The sequence below is a fragment of the Hylobates moloch genome, unplaced genomic scaffold, assembly GCF_009828535.3.
Source record: "Hylobates moloch isolate HMO894 unplaced genomic scaffold, HMol_V3 SCAFFOLD_4, whole genome shotgun sequence".
Lineage (NCBI taxonomy): Eukaryota > Metazoa > Chordata > Mammalia > Primates > Hylobatidae > Hylobates > Hylobates moloch.
In genome coordinates, this window is record NW_026652279.1 from 92,234,004 (window position 1) to 92,253,993 (window position 19,990).

General features: G+C 39.3%; 1 protein-coding gene across 1 annotated transcript; it reads right to left on the reverse strand.

Moving 5' to 3' along the window:
- Positions 1 to 291: 291 nt before the first annotated feature.
- On the reverse strand, positions 292 to 19,990 carry POMP (proteasome maturation protein). Its single transcript, XM_032150566.2, has 6 exons — positions 19,902 to 19,990; positions 16,607 to 16,704; positions 14,537 to 14,597; positions 10,532 to 10,633; positions 6,395 to 6,488; positions 292 to 772 (listed from the first exon to the last, which is right to left on the reverse strand). Exons 1-6 carry the CDS (start codon positions 19,902 to 19,904, stop codon positions 705 to 707), a joined length of 426 nt encoding a protein of 141 aa, XP_032006457.1. The 5' UTR covers positions 19,905 to 19,990; the 3' UTR covers positions 292 to 704.

The window sequence follows — 19,990 nt, forward strand, 5'->3', positions numbered from 1 at the left end:
TGGAATATATAAATTAAAAACAAGAAAAAATGAGTTTTACTTTTCTTTAACAGTGTTGCTTGGCAATATATTAATTACATATTAAGTCTATGAAGTAAAAGTTTAACCTACATCTACTGGTTGCTTTGATTTTTCACTTAAAGACCAGACCAAAATCAAAACCCTGGAACTTCTACTTTTCAACCTGAAAGAATCAAAGAATAACTATAATTCTAAAATAGCACTGATATAGTAAATATTATTCCTATGAGTGTTAATGGATGATACTGATATATCTCACATTGTACTCAATTTGAGAGTTGCCACTGAAATCAATTAAAAATGTTTATTCTGAAAGATGCTACTATAAAGTTTACAGACTCAAATACTTACAATGCTTATTCAAAACTAAATTTACAAAAAACTTAGAAACAGGCTGAATTGAAACCTGTAGACCATTTTATAATATTCATGAGCAACAACTTTTTTAAAGACAAAGGCTATTGTTTTAATATAAATTAAGAGCTTTAACATGATCTCCCTTTAGTGCTTTTAATTGTCACATGGCTGTAAACCAAAGACCCCCCCAGATTTTAAATGATCACCGATACTACTTGAGCAGAAATTCTCAGGTGTCAGTACTTTTAATGTTGTGTACATCAAATTACAGTACAAAGATGACTATAAACAAGATGCAGCCCTCAGTTTCCATGAGCAGCACACTATTACAGTAAACCGAGTTTATATTCCACCATCAAGTGTGGCTCTCCCATGACTTCGCTTTGTGATGGATCTGAAAACAAACAAAAACAAACATTTTAAAAGACTCTCAAAAAAGAGATAAATTCAATGATTCTGCTTACATGAGAATCCAGAAGAGTCAAAACTAACCTAAAGTTATAGAAAACAAACCAGTGATTGCCTGGGGCTGGGGTGGGGTGACTGACTGAAAAGGGACCAAGGGAACTTTGTGAGGCAATGAAAACATTCTACTCCTCTATTTAGGAGACCCAGCTCCATGTTAATTAAAACTCACAGAACTGTACACTTAAAAATAGGTGTACTCTATTTGTATGTCAATAATATCTCAAAATAGTGGATTTAAAAAGAAAAAACAGATTGACAAAAGTTTTCTTTTTTCAAAGTTCTTAAGTTTTCTAGTGGCTTCCCACATGACAGGAAACAATCTCTTAGTTCACAAAAATGTTTTATCTGTATTGTCTTCTGACCTGTTGTATACACACAAACGTAAGAATTCTTAAGAAAGAAAACCTTTAAAAATCATCACTTTTGTGTTTACAGATGAGTCAGACAAAAGCCTTATTTTAACTGTGATTATACACCTAAAAGAACTTTTAAAATTAATACCAAGCGTAAGTTTCCTAAAGACAGAGCCTTTTTCTTTGTCCTCTACTCAACATAGGACTAGAAACAGAATAAAAACCTAATGAACTAAATCGTAAAATCACTTTGTAAGAATGAATAACCCTGCACATAATAATGATGGCTACCAAGAGGAACAGTTCAGTAAAACCAATGTGGATGTTTCCTCACTGGACCTCCTAAGAGACTGGAGATTAATAAATTGCTGTGTATATAAAAGGCACTCAAAACCTCAACTTAAAAAAAAATATATTTTTTGACTACATATGTTAGTATTTGTAGAACGACACGTAGAACAGTCTGGAAGGACAGACTAAACCAAACTAAAACAGCCGGTAATTAGGGAACGAGAAAAATGGGATTGAGGGCCACTACAGCAAATCTGAGTTTCAATGGTAATATTTCAAATTTCTGCACAAAGAATATACTCATTTATGTAACTAAACTTTCCTCCACACCCTGCTTTTTAAAGCTTCTTTAATAAAATGCATTTATTAAATAAATCACTTGCACCAAAAGACAGCATATCATATAAGCAAGGCACTGGTGGAGACAGGTTTTGCATCTGTTGTACCACAAGCTCGCCATGAGACTCTGAGTGAGGACCGAGCCTCTGTGAGCTTCCATTTACTCATCTTCCAGTTAGGGGATTAGAGTACATGAAAGTCCCCTTCCAGCATTAAGAAAAAGTCTATTTTTTATTTTACTAGTGTCCTTATACGTCCTTCTTAATCTTGTAAAATGTACAGAATTAACTTGCGTAAGTACTTCGCTGATAAGCAGGCAAAAAAGTCATCATCTCCAATACCGTCACAGTCTTTACACAGTATTTAGATTAACAAGCTACTCTCTGATTATAGACTTAACACAGTGTTTTGTGTCAAAGGTGATAAGAATGTGGTCAACATGACCCTTAACTATGGATCAAGCCCCCTATCAGGTACTGGGAACATGACAGTTAACAAGAAAAAATCTCTAGCTCTCCTGACACGTATATTTAAGTTGGACAAATAATAAATAAGAAAAATATCAGATAAGTGTTATGCAAAGAATTAATATAAGGCAGGGTGACAGACTGGGGATTACTTTAGATTAGGTAGTTGATATGGTTTGGATGTTTGTCCCCTCCAAATCTCATGTTGAAATGTGATTCCTAGCCGGGTGCAGTGGCCCACGCCTGTAATCCTAGCACTTTGGCAGGCTGAGGCGGGCAGATCACGAGGTCAGGAGATCGAGACCATCCTGGCTAACACATCTCTAGTAACACTCATCTCTAGTAAAAATACAAAAAATTAGCCAGGCGTGGTGGCGGGCGCCTGTAGTCCCAGCTACTTGGGAGGCTGAGGCAGGAGAATGGTGTGAACCCGGGAGGCGGAGCTTGCAGTGAGCAGAGATCGCGCCACTGCACTCCAGCCTGGGTGACGGAGCAAAAAAAAAAACAAAAAAGACATATGATTCCCAATGTTGAAGGTGGGCCCTGGAGGGAGGTAACTGGATCATGGAGTTGAGTACTTCATGAATGGTTTTGCACCACCCCCCTGGATAAGTGAGTTCTTGTTCTGAATTCACACAAGTTCTGGTTGTTTAAAGCTGTGTGGCAGCCCCCTCTCACTCTCTTGCTCCCTCTCGCCATATAATTCACTGGCTCCCCCTTTGTCTTCTGCCACGACTGTAAGCTTCCTGAGGCCCTTACCAGAAGCAGATACCAGCACTACACTTCCTGTACAGCCTGAAGAACCATAAGCCAAAATAAATTTTCTTTATAAATTACCCAGCTTCAGGTATTTCTTTATAGCAATGCAAGAACAGACTAACAGTAGTTAACGGAGGACTCTCTGAGTAATATTTAGGTTGGGATCTGAAAAATGAGGGTAAACTATTTGAAGCAGAAAGGAACAGCTAATTCAGGTCCCTAAGGTGAAGCCCTAAGTTATTCACATATTACGCAATAACAGTTCCCACAAGAAAAAACTACCCCAAATACAGTGGTCTCATTGTGATAAAAATCATCAACCTGGCCGGGCGTGATGGCTCACGCCTATAATCCCAGCACTTTGGGAGGCTGAGGCGGGTGGACTACTGGAGGTCAGCAGTTTGAGACCAGCTTGGCCAAGATGGTGAAACTCTGACTCTACTAAAATACAAAATTAGGCAAGCGTGGTCGTAGGCATCTGTAATCCCAGCTACCTGGGAGGCTGAGGCAGGACAATCGCTTGAACCCAAGAGGTGGAGGTTGCAGTAAGCCGAGATCGCGCCACTGCACTCCAGCCTGGGTGACAGAGCGAGACTCGTCTCCAAAATAAAAAAAAAAAAAATCATCTACCTAAACAGGTGATTTTTCCTAATAGCTACCTTAGAGAGACACAAGGAATGAATTTTGAAAGATGCCCACAAGATAGCAAGTGGCTTATTTTTTATTTTTTGAGATAGGGTCTCACTCTGTCGCACAGGCTGGAGTACACTGGTGTGATCCCTGCTCACTGTGGCCTCAAATTCCTGGGCTCAAGTGATCCTCCTGCCTCCACCTCCTGAGTACCTGGGACTACAGCTGCACACCACTATGCCCAATTAATTTTTTTAAAAAAATTTGTAGAGACAGGGTCTCACCTTACCCTCAAACTCCTCGGCTAAACTGATCCTCCCACCTCTGCCTCCCAGAGTGCTGGGATTATGGATGTGAGCCACCACACAGGGCCAGCTAGTGACCTTTTTAAACATATAATTCCATCACATTACATCCCTACTTAAAACTGCTCAATGGCCTTTTTTTGCATTCTGAAGAAATTCTAAACTTCTTTTCATGGTGTGTAGGCCCTGGTTCATCTGTTCCTTGCTGACCTTTTTGATCTTAACCTTATTCTACTCTCTACTTTGCTCAAAACATGCCAGCCATATGGGCCTTCTTAAAGTTCTCTTATGTATGCTGGGAGACAGTTCTCTATTGGTCTCTTCATTCTGCAAGCTGGGAGCAGAGACACTAAACTGCCTTTGTTCTAGGCTATCTTTCCAAAGCCGTTTCAGCCTCATAAGACAAAGAAGCACAGGACAGGCACGTTTACTGCCAGTTATAATGCTGAGGTGGCCTGAACATGGAGTTCCTCTCCTCTAACGTAACACACTCAATGTACAAGGCTTCACCTTACCCTCTTCTTAGCTGCCCCATAGGAAGTGGGGCTAAGGGAACCAAAAGAAATGCTGACACTCTGGCTATGCTATTGCTATGAGTAAGAAACTGTCCTTTAGGAGTCTCTTGTCTCCTGCCAGCATCCATGAATTCATGGCAGGCTAACAAGTTAGCTTCAAAGTAGAGTAAGATCTCAAACTGTTCAGAGTTCTTCAGTTGTTCTCAGGTTACAGACCCTGAACATACTGATCTCTTCTGTCTGAAATATTCTCCCTCTACTTCTAGGTCAATGATTTCATGTTTCTTTCAAGAATCCACTTCTGTGTTGTATTCCCAGAGATATGTGCCTTCCAACCCAAAAACATCCTTTTTATTCCTAGAATTATCAAATTGTATATTTGTGTTTATGTGTTTATCTCCCCCATTTGAAAGCACAGATATTTGTTTTGTTCACAGCTGTATATTCAGAGCCTAGCCCAGTGCCTGACACATAATATTTGACTGACTAGATCAATGCTCCTAAGTCCCTCTCCCTTTCTTTAAACAGAATTACAGAAGCAGATTTTTAAATGAATGCTTTTGTAACTAAAGACCTGAACTATCACCTTAGTAGTTTTAAATAAGGTCTAAGTTCAATGTAAAAGCTTAAGAATCCCAGCTTTTCCTGCATCCAAAATGCGCCCTCAGGGAAGATTCTCAAAGGAGGCTCACTAGACTTCTGTTATGTCCACAGCATTTCCTTACCGGACATCAGCAGCCAAGCAAAACTAATAAAACTTAATCCTGTTGGATATTTTTGTTTCTCCTGCACTGCTGGGGCATAACGAGCAGAGGCAGCATTGGACAGGATTGTATTTGTTTATCTCCTCAGGACCAGAAAAAATAGAGGATGCTGCATATATTGTTCTTACTTAAATTCATTTATAATTATTCAGGGAATTTTATTAAAAATAACAGATTCGGCCAGGTGCAGTGACTCACACCTGTAATCCCAGCACTTTGAGAGGCCGAGGCGGGCAGATCACAAGGTCAGGAGTTCGAGACCAGCCTGGCCAACATGGTGAAACCCCATCTCTACTAAAAATACAAAAATTAGCCAGGTATGGTGATGGGCGCCTGTAATCCTAGCTACTTGGGAGGCTGAGGCAGGAGAATTGCTTGAACTCGGGAGGCGGAGGGTGCAGTGAGCCGAGATCACGCCACTGCACTCCAGCCCGGGTAACAGCACAAGACACCATCTCGAAAAAAAAAAAAAAAAAAGACAGATTCCTCTTTCCTATTTATCACCTGTAGAAGTACAAAAATTACTTTTTTGGGGAGCTACTTTTTAAAGAAAGATTTATCTTCCAGTTGTTTAAAATGCTAGTCATAAAAACCCCCAAATCAAACTAAACAAACAAAAACAACCCCAGTCACATCCCAACAATGTGAATTCTGAAATAATTATCATTGTTTAATCACCCTAGGAATATCAGACTGACATATTACACTTGGAGCTCAGGACATGAAGTGAATAACCACCATTACTAGACTGAAATGACTATATACTCTTAGAATTTCATAAATGATTTTCACTTTTTTTCTTAATTTTTATATTTTTAGTAGAGACAGGGTTTCACCATGTTGGCCAGGCTGGTCTCAAACACCTGACCTTAGGTGATCTGCCCATCCTGGGCTCCCAAAGTGCTGGGATTATGCATGAGCCACCGCACCCAGCCAATCTTCACTTTTAAAAACAGTTAAAGAACAGTTACTACCATTAAATTTTATCTTAATGCAATGAATAAACACAAGTGAACCCCATCAGCTGTTAAGTTCCATGAGGACAAGAATTTTGCCTATTCTTTTTGCAGCTGTTTGCTTTTTAAATTACAAGGGCTCCATAAAAAGGTGCTGAATGACACTTACCATTAAGAATATCCTCAAATCCAATAGTCTCATCATTACCCCTCAAAACATCCAGTGAAAGATTTGAGCTTGAAAGAAATGGAAGACGCTGAACCTTTGGGGAAAAGTATGAAGGGACAAGGTTAGAAAAAATTCAGGGGAAAATGTCAGAATATATAGTCTAATTTCATGTTCTTTATTCTTTGTTCGAAAATTCGCAAAACCAAATACAAGATCAATTTAACAAGTGGAAAAAAAACACTAGTTCATATTTTAGACACAAACTAAGTTGTAAAGACACTGAAATTATACTTTTCATTAACACTTAATAATCCTACCTGGTGTGCGTGTATTTTGAGGCTTTGCTTCTGCTCAGGAAAACTACGGCACATACCATGTGATGAAATGCAAAATCCCAGAGCTTAACATCATGCCTCATTCCTGATACATGTAGGATGATCAAATTCCTGAAGAAAGTCCAACTCAATAGGTTGCCTAGGCTGGTCTCAAACTCCTGGGCTCTAGTGATCCTCCCACTAAAACTGGGATTACAGGTCCATGTCACCAAGCCCAGCTAATGCAGATAATTTTAGATATTGCCAGAGACTATCAAAATAGGTGGTCTTTGACTAAATGATAGTAGTATTTTAAAAATAATCACACCGTTAGAATCTAAGAGAGCAGTTTCTCACATTTCCTCCCCCACAACAAAATGTATCCAGGCTAAATATATTATTTTCAATTACTAATGTTCTATAGAGATATTTAAAATCTTTACAGTGTGGAAAAATTTCTCCAGATTGTCAAACCCAAAAAAAAAAGGAAGTGGGAGGAAGGGGAAGAAACAAAAATAGGAACCTGTAAATTAAACTAGACAGCAAGGGGTCTGGTAGTTAGATCAGAGTACAGTCCTAAGAATGCATCAAAAGCAGGGAGGAGCAGGCAGCTGCTATACATCTTGACAACCCAAAACTGCAAAAGTATAGAGAAAAAAAAAAAGAGAATTCTGGGCAAAGATATTTGGATCAAATAGTATTAAAAACTTAAATCCAGAATTTGAGCAATCTATAGTTGAAATCTGAGTAAGAGGAGAATAAAAAGGGAAGCTAACAATTTTGTGCCAAACATGTGATTTCATTTAATCTTCAGAATAATCCTGTGCTACTCCTACTGTTCTCCTTATTTCACGTAAAATTAAAAAATCTGAGGTTCAGAAAGTTCTCCAACTTACTCAAGTTCTTAAGACTAGTAGATGGCTAAGCCAAGATTCAACCCTAGGTTACTCAAAACCATGCTTTTTAAGAGCTTTATCTTTGGAAAACAAGTAGCTTCCAGAATGACTTAGCCAAATACAATTGATGGCATTAGTAGAATTTATCTTATTATTATTTTTTTTGGAGATGGAGTTTTGCTCTTGTCGCCCAGGCTGGAGTGCAATGGTGTGATTTTGGCTCACTGCAATCTCTGTTTCCTGGGTTCAAGCAATTCTCCTGCCTCATCCTCCCGAGTACCTGGGATTACAGGCATGTGCCACCAGGCCCAGCTAATTTTTGTATTTTTAGTAGAGACGGGGTTTCACCATGTTGGCCAGGCTGGTCTCGAACTCCTGACTTCAGGTGATCCATCTGCCTCGGCCTCCCAAAGTACTGGGATTACAGGCATGAGCCACCCGCCTCGGCCAATAAAAATTTATTGAAAAAGACAATTTAGCTAGGTCAGAGAAAGGAATCTGCACCAGCAGGAGAAATGTGTGCAAATACCTAACAGTGAAAGAACCTAATGAATTAGGAAACTGCAAGTTGTTTAAGAGGACAAGAAGTGTGGTGGGAAGCAAGGAGCCAATTCACGGACAGAGCCACACTAAGTGTTGGGTTTTATTTTTATTTTAAGGGTAAAGTGAGGGGAATGACATAATCAAATCTGTGTTTTACAAAGATTCTTCTTTTTTTTTTTTTTGAGACGGAGTCTCGCTCTGTCGCCCAGGCTGGAGTGCAGTGGCGCGATCTCGGCTCACTGCAAGCTCCACGCCATTCTCCTGCCTTAGCCTCTCCGAGTAGCTGGGACTACAGGCGCCCGCCACCATGCCCGGCTAATTTTTTTTTGTATTTTTAGTAGAGACGGGGTTTCACCGTGGTCTCGATCTCCTGACCTCGTGATCCGCCCGCCTAGGCCTCCCAAAGTGCTGGGATTACAAGCGTGAGCCACCGCGCCCGGCCTACAAAGATTATTCTGATTAAAGTGTTAACAAGGATTGAAGGGGCAGCAGGGATGAGTGTTGCAGTAATCCAGATGAAGTCTGGCAGGGGCAAGGACCAACATAGTAGCAATGGTGGGGACAGCAAGTAATAAACTGAAAGAATGATTTGGGGGAGCAGGGGAAGAGGTTAGGATAGGTGCTAGGTGACATAACCAAGGCTAATTATCCAATTTCTGCCTTAGGCAGAAACCTATTCATATGGGATAAGGAGTATGTGGGGGATTATGAGTTATTCTGTACTTGTCCATGTAAAACTGGAGGTGCCTGTGGGACTTCCAATTGGAAAAGCCTATAGGTTTATAGCTCATGAGAATTGTAACTTGGGGGTCATCAACATATTTTATTTTTTGAGACGGAGTCTCATTCTGTCACCTAGGCTAGAGTGTAGTGGCACGATCTCGGCTCACTGCAACCTCCCACTCCCGGGCTCAAATGATCCTCCCACTTCAGCCTCCTGAGTAGCTGGGACTATAGGTGTGTACCACCACAGCTGGCACATTTGTTCTATTTTTTTTTGTAGAGATGGGGTTTTGCCATGTTGCCCAGGCTGGTCTTGAACACCTGAGCTTGAGCAATCCACCCACCTTGGCCTCCCAAAGTGCTGGGATTACAGGTGTGAGGCACCACGCCCAGTTGGAATCATCAACATATAAGTGATAACTAAAGCAACAAGCAGGAAACAGGGTGAGGAAAGGACTAGAGACGGGGCACTAACAAAACTGGCATTTTAGGAAACAGGCAAAACAAATGGAACCTACACAGAGACACCTGAGAATAAGGATTCAGAAAGGAGGACATCAGGAAAAGTGTGGTGTTCTAAAAGCCAAGGAGGTGGGATGATAGCTTGAGGTCACGAGTTTAAGACCAGCCTAGGCAACATAGCAAGAGCCCATTTCTACAAATAATAATTTTTAAAACTAGCCAGGCGAGGTAGCATGTGACTGTAGTCCCTGCTACTCAGGAGACTGAGGCAAGAGGATTGCTTAAGCCCAGGAGTTTGAGGATGCAATGAGCTATGATCATACCACTGCACTCCAGCCAGGATGACAGAATGAGACCCTGCATCAAAAAAATAAATACAAAGTAAGAAAATAAAAGCCAAGGGAAAAAGGAAGAAGCCATTATTAGTGTCAAATACTACAGGGAGATGAAGTAAAGTGAAGGTAAAAATGTCCACGTTGTTCAGGAGCAGTGTCATTGGTGTCATGGGAGGCAGAAACAGTGGGTTAAATAAATAGGAGGGAAAGGAGTATAGAAAGCAAATGTAGACAACTTTTCAAGAAGCAAAAGCACACTCAATGAGAGATAAGTTACTATAAAGGAATTTGAAATTGATGCAATTTTTTTTTTGTTTTAAAAGACAACAGCAGTTCAAACACTACTGCTGAGACAGAGCAAGCAGAGAGAGGTTAAAGATTGTCAGCTTGAGAAGGCATCATTGATAAAGGGATTTTCCTGAAGTAATGTAACAGGATAGAATCCAAAGCACAGGTAGGAGGGCGGTTCTTACATAATTGGAAGGACATTTTCCAAGTATTTATTCCTTAGCAACAGGTATATCCAACTATATACAAATTGTATACTTGACACCTCCACTTGGATATTCTTAGAGGGATCCAAATTCAATGTAATACATAAAAAAAAAAAAAAAAAAAAACCCAGAAAAACATGAAAGCAGATGCAGGTAAGTTTTCAGAAGACACTGAGCCTATAAATTTGAAGTTTTCCATTTAATGGCTTCTTTTTTCCCTCTATGAAGTAGAAATCAAGGTCATATCCTAAAAAGGGGGAGGGAAGTAGAATAGGTTGTAAGGTAGATAAGGTATAAATAGCTGTTATGAAAACAGAAGAGTCCTCATGAATGATATCGACACATATGCAACAGAGATCCATCAACCCACCTGCTGCACTGCCTTGAATTCCATCTGTAATTTTAGTGGAGCAAATAGACCCTGAATGTTTCTCAGTGTGGAAAAATTCATTTTATCTTGGTTAAGCTGGAACTACAAAAGACAATGTAATTTTAAACATTACACTCAATACTCTGCTTTCAAAACAGTTAGCAGTGGCATATATATAACACAATAGTTTGATGAAGAATTTTAATATCCATACCTGTAATAAAAACTAAGTATTGTTACTAATTTTTTCTGAAAAATTTTAGACCACATATGTCTATATTTCATTTAGCATGCAGGTGTACTTTTACCAGTGTAAAATTACTACCAAAATTCCAAATTTATAAAAGTAATAAATTAAGGAATGTGTCTATTTCAAAAGTAGATTTACAAGACATAATCATATTTTAGCGCTTTTGATTAAAAGTACTGCAAAACTAGCAAAGGTGTAATTTGAGATCCAGAAAATGTCACATGCACTGACAAAAACAGTTAATTTCTAAGTATGAAGGTATATATTTAAAAGGATTCAGCAAAAGAAATAATCCGACCACTAAATCATCCTGTTAATTAAACTATAATGTTTAAACTCCACTTATTTTTGGTACTTGCCTCAGGGGAAAAACAAACATCTCTCAAAAGTTTATTCAATTTGTATTGGGTACTAATCAGCAATTTTTCCTGGATCATATTTTTACTAAGTACTGATATTACATTTAGGGAACTCTGACCATAACTTAATGTATTTCAGGCAAAATGAATCGACTTGACTCATGGATTCTAAAACAGTTTCCAAAAATGGCTCCTAAAGATAGTGAATGTAATATGCAAACAGACTGTTACAAAGATTTGTCTGAGCTAAGGTGATCATAATGAGGTAAAGCCATTTCTTGTCATTATTTTTTATACGCTACTCTCTTGATAACATTGTCTTTAGTAATCAAAAAGGTCATTTTGATCAAAAATCTATTGAGAGATTAGTACCTACTTGGGATATGACTATGAAGTTTGAAAGTAAGGTGACTAACCAAATGCTTTTTAATTACTTTAGCTTTACACAGCAAATTTTGACAGATGGTCCTTAGGGAAAACATGCAGTATTTTATTATGGGTATATGATCTGAAGTTCTAAGTGAAGGGTTTGCTTTAAATATTGGCCTATCCTCATGATAATACAATTTTATTTTAAGAGACGGGTCTTGCTATGTGGCTGGAGTGCAGTGGCTATTCACAGGCACGATCATAGAGCACTACAGCCTCGAATTACCAGGCTCAAGCAATCCTCTGCCTCAGCCTCCCACGCTGCTGGGACTACAGGCACACCCCACCACACCCAGCAGTAAATGTAATTTTATGTATAAAAATTCAATTTATGTAAATTTTGATGAATACAGCCATCTTGTAATGTGATATTAATACTGTAATGATCAATCAACATGTAAGTTAGCAACCGTGTGCAAAATTAGGCTCTGTGGCAACATACAACAAAACTCAACAGTCTACCTTGGAGATTATAATCCAGTTTGGAAGACATTATGTATGTATCTCAACCCTCCGCACTACTGATTTCTTGGGCCAGATAATTCTTCACTGTGGCGGGCTGTCCTGTGTACTGTAGGATGTTTGGCAGCATCCCTGGCCTCTACCCCATAGATGCCAGTATTACATCCCCCCACCCCCCACTGCACCATTTGTGACAACCTAAAATGTCCTCAGACTTTACCAACTGTTCCCTCGTAGGGGGCAGGAGGATGATCCTCCCCTAGTTGAGAACCACTGGTACAAATGATGATGGCCATCTTCCATCACTATCACCACTGAAGCTCCCAATCATGCAGAGCTACGAGAGGCCAGCAATATGCCAAGGATGGGCTATTACGAACTCCAAATGAGAAGACTAAGGCTTAAAGAAAAGTAAGCAATATGTCCCAAGTTTACTTAGCAAAGTGGGGTGCCCACATAATTCAACTACACAATCCATGCTGAAGGATTTATAATAGACAGTAAGAGTCACATAAAGAGTGAGCCTGCCATTAGCTGGCTAAATGATTAAAGAGATGCAGTAGATGTAAGTCTCAAAAAGATCTCTGACGTTTTTAGATTCTTCACAGTTCCAGCCAGTCTCATTCAGATTTGTCAGTTTCTCTTAATATGTATTGCTTAGAACTAAACCAATACTCCAAATCTAATAGCCAGACTAATACACAGGAAAATAATATAATCTCCCTTGATTTGAGCCCTATCTTATTAACAAAGCCCAAGACTGCACTAACCTTTCTTTTTAGTAACTAACGTAATCTGCTGGCTTATAGTGAGTATACAGTCAATTAAAACAGTCAAGTTTTACACAGCAAGTCACTTTACCCTGCCCAAAGGTGTAGAATTCATTTCTTGAATCCAAACGCAGAACTTCACACTCACCTCTATAAATGTTTTCCTTAAATTTTGGTCTAGGCTTTGGTCTATTTTATCATCATGATATAGTTCAATTATTCACCAAAATGAACTATCCTTCTCAACATTTTTTCCAAAAACCTAATATACATTCTTTCTTTGGTTGCCCCCAAGTCCTTGAAAAATACTTATCCTTCCTATGTGTCCACCTGACTACCTAAGTTGTAGACAGAGGCCAAAAAGCCCTATCAAAATATTCCCTCCAAATTGACTATTCCCTAATCACTGTTCTCTGGGTACAGTTATCAACCTCATATACTTTACCCTACACTACTTTCACTTGGTTAATAATCCACCATATAATCCTCAATCTTATCCCTTGTCAGATAATTTGATCCCTTGACTGACCCATTTGGCAATTTAGTAAAAGAGTGAACTAAAATTAATTTGCTGAGTTCATTCAGATGCTGATGATCACTGCTTACTTTATTAAATGCTCACAGCTCACTCAATAGTCCACTTAAGAAACGGTTTCAGGGATCAACGTTACCACAGACAATCTTATTTTTTAGTTAGATCCTTTATACAAAAGTGCAATATGTATCCATCTACAAGCAATTTTCATTCCTCCCATTAGTTCTCAAAGATGATCAACCGCGCTTTTATAATCATACTCACATACTTGTAAGTATACTCTGGGCTGTCAACTTCTGCACCTGAAACCTGAACTCACTTAAATCGATGAGGAACTTTTTTATTTTTCTCATCTGATTTGAACTTCAATTTCATAATTACATTATTTGTTCTACTCTTTTTTATAGGCAGATCTATCCTCTTGTTAGAAAGCGAAACAAACAAACAACAAAAACAAAATACCGATCAGTTTTCTGTTACCTAACAACTGCATCATCTTCCCCAAGTAGTCAGAAACCTTTTTCTTCTTCCTCTAAATGTTTATTTAAGAATCTTTTAAGTTGTGTTTTGGACATGTATACATGCTATCCTCTCTGTAGGAGTAAACTTTCTGGTCTAAAATTGTTCAAAGGTCCCTCCTCTTCTATAAAGCCTTCCAAAAAAGCCCTAAGCACAGGTGGCTGTCACATCCTTGGTCTTCTCTAGCACTTTATGAAGCCTTCTCCTATCCACTGCTTGTCTTCCTCATTAAATTTTAAGTTATTTAAGGATGGGGATTATGTCATATTCATCGAAGTACCTACTGTGCCTAGTGGCTGTGTCCTACAGTAACTCGGAGATGCAGGACTTAAGAAAGAGGTCAAAACTGGAGATATGAACTTGGAAGTCAACAGCAAAAATGGCAGGAAAAAAAATAAAAGGAACAGCATTATCGAAAGAGAAAATTCCTGTGAGAGGAATGGAGAAGTGGATTACCCTTTGGAGACGTACATAAAAAAGGCAGGGAAGGATGCGTAGAAAGGGAGCTTTAGAGGAGCAGTATAATTTTTAAGTCTATCCTACACGGGGTTTGAAAATAACGCCTCATATTCTTCATGGGCAAATCCTCAGTACCAAAACTGTTTTAATAAAATGAAACCAATATTAGTAAAAGTATTTATCTATAAGAAGATAAAAATAAGGACACGATAATATACTTACATTTTTTTCTGATAATTCAAGAGGATGACTAGGCAAAAGTTCATTTTTCACACAAGAAAAACTGAAAGGACATTTTAAAAAAAAACAACATTTAGAGGAGATTAAATATCACTCAATACCCAGAGCTCAAAATCATATCTATAAAGGGATAGCACGAGAGAGTTTTTTGGGGTGACAAAACTGTTCCGGATCTTGATTGTGGTGACAGTCACAAGAATTGATACATGCGCTAAAAATTCATAGACTCATACACCAAAAGGAAAAAAAAAGTATATATAATAATTTAAGAATGTATCCACTATAGACATTGGTGGTCAAGACTTCAATCACTAGGGAAAACTTGCCAAAATCTGGTGCTACATCTAGAAGAAATTTAATGAATGTATGTTTATTGCTATTACTCTGATGAGGTACTTCTTGCACTATATAAAGTATCTAAGCCTATTCCCTTAAGGTCTAACACATTCAATATTTAATATATCTTTAATAAACATGTTGAACAACAGGTTTAGCATTTACTGAACACCTACTATGTATAAAGTATGTTAGGTAAGGCACAACTAGAACCAGGCCACTGGTCTTTATCACTCTAGCTATATAAAGATGACTACCTTATTATCCAAAGTAGGATTTTAAAGCTACAAAATACCTTAGAAACCCTGCAACAATTATTTATTGAATATTGCCTTTTTACAAAACATTATCCAAGAAGTGGGTTTTGAAAATGGTCCTGCCCCAGTCCAATCAGGAAGAAGAAGGAACATTTCATGTGGGGGGAAAAAAATCTTCAGACCTTAGTTACTGCCTACCCAATCAACTTGATTATAAATATCAAATTATATCTCCAATTTCACAGGCTATATGCTGCATTTTTTTACTACAAAATTGAAAGTCTGTAATGAGGGATTATGTTTGTACTCAGACATCAGCATCAGAATGCCATTCTATTATAATAAGAGTAAATTACAGCCAGACGCAGTGGCTCATGCCTTGTAATCCCAGCACTCTGGGAGGCCGAGGTAGACGGATCACTTGAGGTCAGGAGTTCAAGGCCAGCCTGACCAACACAGAGAAACCCCATCTCTACTAAAAATACAAAATTAGCTGGGCATGGTGGCACATGCCTGTAATCCCAGCTACTCAGGAGGCTGAAGCAGGAGAATCGCTTGAAACCGGGAGGCGGAGGCTGCAGTGAGTGGAGATCGCGCCGTTGCACTCCAGCCTGGGCAACAAGAGGAAAACGCTATCTCAAAAAATAAATAAATAAATAAAAAATAAGAGTAAATACTTTAAAATTAGATGTAGAATTCAAAAATTCAAAACACAAAATGTTTATAGAGGGAAAGGTGTTATCCTTATTTTATTAAGCAGAAAAGTGACCTGCACAGAGTATGGTCTAGTACCAGAAACTGAGACCTAAACATACAGAAACAAAAAGGAAATCACAAACATGGCGTAACTGCACGCTAAAGCTAGAAAAGAAAAGAAATGGCAGCCAATACACACTGAGTGCTTCTAATGTCAGGTACTATTTAAAATATTTTTCAGGTATTAACTCATTTATTCCTCAAAATAAGATATAGACTATTATTAGGCCTATTTTATCCATAACAACACTGAGACATTAATTATGTGATTTGTCCAAAAGCACACATCTAGTAAATAGCAGAGCCACGATCCAAACCCAGGCCGAATGAATCCAGAGTTTAATCTCTCAACTACTATGTTCTAGTGCCTCCCAAAGAAAAGCAAATTACTCTGATAGTTAAGACAAGAAGGCAAATGGCTAAGTTATCAGTAGCAAGAAAATAAATAAAAAGAATCCTACCAAATCATGCTAATGGGCACCATTGCCTAGGAGGATGCTCTACATCGGAACCTACTACTTTGATGAGACACCTCTTCCACTACAGAAAATATCTAAGCCTCTTCCCCTCTGCACCCCATGTAAGGTATATTACTTGCCATCTGCCAACTAAATACACATGTATAGCCTATCAAAATACTTAAAGAATATTGTGAAAATTCACAGAAACATAACAAAATCAAAGTCATAACTCCCCCATATACCCTTTCCGAAGAAGATCATGACTTTCAAAAGGTCCACTTGCTGAAAGTTCAGTAACTGGAATACTGTCCTTTAGCTCAGATCCAAGTCCTCTGGCATTCTACAACACAAATAAAAAACATTATTAAATAGAAAAAAAATTTAAACACACACCCAGACAGCTATGTCAAAAATATTGTTTAAGTAGGAGACAGAAAAATAAGAGCCCCTTAAAAAGTCCAGACTAGACAATTACAGCAAGCCTTAAACATTATGATATGATAGACACACACATGGTACAATGAAAATACCATATTTAAGAGTGGGAAGGATTCCTGAGGTGATCTCTGAATGCTGTCAGTTTGAAAGGCATTCCAGGAAAAAATAACATGAATAAAGGCATGAAAATATAAATGAACAAGCTTCAGGTAGTTTGAGATGACTGGCTAAATATGTTTCCAGTGAAGCAGAAGTAAAGGATGATGAAATACAAAAGTGAAACGTCTTACGTGCAAAGAAATGTGGGTTTTATTCCAAAACGGAAAACCTCTGAAAGGTTATGGCATGACTGAATTTGTTTCCCCTGGAAAAACTGCTCCCTCAGGTTAGAATGTTTAACACAGAATAAAAAAGTTGAAGACAGCATCCTCGGGAATACTATTCCCTGAGGACAAGGAAGAACAACAAAGAAATGGAATTAACAGACAGGATGGATAAAGAAAAGTAGAGAAGCTGGGAAAAAAAGGGAATTTCAGAAAGCGTTTGGTTTCTATATGAAGATAGCACTACCTATAAAAACTATGTGTATCTAATCAGGATAGTATAAAACAAAACAAAAAAGACAGTGCATTTGGTATTGGTGTATTATTACCCTACACTACTGTGAAATGCACAATCACCAGATATTTATTAGCCATCTACTATGTGTCAGGTACTCTGCTAGATACTGAAGATACATGTCTACCTCCCAGGGCTCAGCTTATGAGAATATATTAAACAATCAAAGAAAACATGGTGTTACAACAGGCAAAGCACGAGATGCTAATTTTATTTATTTATTTATTTACTTTTTCAGATAGGGTCTTGCTCTGTCATCCAGGCTGGAATGCAGTCGAGCAATCACGGCTAACTGCAGCCTAGACTTCCCAAGTTCAGGCGATCCTCCTGCCTCAGCCTCTCAAATAGCTGGGACTATAGGTGTGTAACACCACGCCTGGCTAATTTTTTTATTTTTTGTGGAGATAAGGTCTCAACTATGCTGGCCAGGCTAGTCTCAAACTCCTGTGCTCAAGTGATCTTCCTGCTTCAGCACCCCACAAAGTGCTGGAATTACAGGTGTCAGCCAGCATGCGTGGCCCAAGACGCTAACTTTAAATCACTTGTTGCTCAAGTCCAATACCCCTGTGATTCTGCAGAAAAATGTAAAACAGCTACAGGTAGTTTTAGTACCAAATTTTATATTATTCTAGAAGAAAACATTCTGAGAAGTCAGCTTTTTAACTGATTTCTTAATTCGTTTGTATATTTGATTTGGTCAGGTATTTTATCCTTTCCAGGGTTTCTTCACTATACCACTCTAGCCCAGCCTATCACACATGGATAACTTCAACAGCATTCTACTGGGTCTTGCTGCCTTTAGACTCACCCATTTTCCAGTTCTGTATATCAAGGTTTTCCTCAAGCACGAAACCTCCTCCAACAAAACTGCTATAAAATCTTTGTTGGTTCATCGATGACTGAAGCCTGGACCTAAAGAATCTGCATAATAGGTTCCAACTCCCCTACATACAAGAAGTCATGGTGGACAAGGAAAAGAATCTGGACTCTAGTGTGGACTGTCACTAACCTACCTTGTGACTGCCAGCAAAGCACCAACCTCTCTGGCCTTGTTTACTCATCTGCACCAAGGAGCTGAACTCCTACCAGGACTACAAATGCTCCTTGACTTATGATGGGGTTACTTCCTAATAAACCCATCTTAAATTGAAAATGTCAAAAGTCAAAAACACATTTAACACACCTAACCTACTAAACATCAGGCCTTAGCCTAACGTACCTTAAATGTGCTCAGAACACTTACACTAGCCTACAGTTGGCCAAAATCATCTAATACAAAGCCTACTTTATTAAAAAGTACCGGGTATCTCATGTAATTTATTGAATACTCTACTGCAAGTGAAAAACAGAATGGCTGTATTGGTACTCAAATATGGCCTCTACGGACTGTGTATGGATTTCACACCATCATAAAGTTGAACCACCACAGGTTGGGGACCTTCAGCAGAGATGTGTGATTGTTGCTTTCCAAATGTATCTTCTATTACTTCCCTATACGAACATTCTCCTCCTTCTGGACTGCTTTATTGTAAAGTAACAGAAGGTTTCAATGCACAAAGAAAAGGTGAATTCTGACTTCTGGATTCTGTTATTGTCATTTTTCCCAATTTCCTTCTGTAAAATATCAGGATTAGTACTTACTGTTTCTAATAAAGGAAAGAGCTGAGAAAGGCAAATCTATGAAAACCTAACTACTAGTTACATTTGAGAGTGCCTAAAAAAACTTTTTAAATAACGATTAGCAGTATTTACCAAGAGAAACTTTCTAGATTTGGATGGATGTCCTACCAGCAGTACCGATATCAGAGTCTGTGGCAATGGTGACTCAGTATTCTTCTCAAATACCACAACTTCTAAGTTAAAAAGAAAGAAAAAGTGGTGGGGAGGAGAGGGAGGGAGGAGATGTACTAACAATACTGATAAGCGGGGAATAGCAACTGTCAGATTTTTTCCCTTCTAACACCTAGCACACTACAAGCTCTCAAAAAAGTTTGTAGAGCAAAGCTGCGTTACACAAATGCGACCTATAGTTGTGGGTTGTTTACCAGGCAGTTGCAAGGGCGGGGACTGGGAGAGATGACGAGTCTGAAGGCTCTGGGCTCTCAGAGGTTACCCCTCAAGGAAAGGGTCGGCAGCGCCACCCCACAGAACGTTGCACTTTCGCGGCTGCCTTTTCCACTTCTGCGCCAAGTAAGGGAAGGTGGTCTGGGCCTTCTGGGGTCTAAGGGATGCAAGGGCGCAAACCGAGCTAAGAGGAGTAGGATGAAGCCGAAGCGCTGCTAGTGGGACCAGTGCCGGGCCCCGGCGACAGCCACGACCCACCCAAACCCCGTGACTCGACAGATTATGGCGCCCAAGGCCGGCCTCAGCCCCACGCTGCCGCCGCCGCCACCGGGGACTGGTTGGGAGGCGACTGCCTGTTTCTGCCGAGCCACGGTCCCGAGCCCGCGTGGAACTCCGGCCGCCCGGGTACCCACTCACCATCTTCCGCAGCTCTGCGAACAGCCTCTCTGCCCCGTTACCGTCAGTCGACCCCGCCGCTCACTTCCGTTTCCGAGGGCTGCCCCCCC

Excerpts from the sequence above, each read along its gene's own strand:
- POMP (XM_032150566.2), bottom strand. Across the intron at positions 14,598-16,606 it reads CATGATCTTCTTCGGAAAGG|TTTTTCTTGTGTGAAAAATG; the intron begins GTATATGGGGGA and ends ATGTCCTTTCAG. Across the intron at positions 10,634-14,536 it reads TTGAATTATCAGAAAAAAAT|TTCCAGCTTAACCAAGATAA; the intron begins GTAAGTATATTA and ends TGTCTTTTGTAG.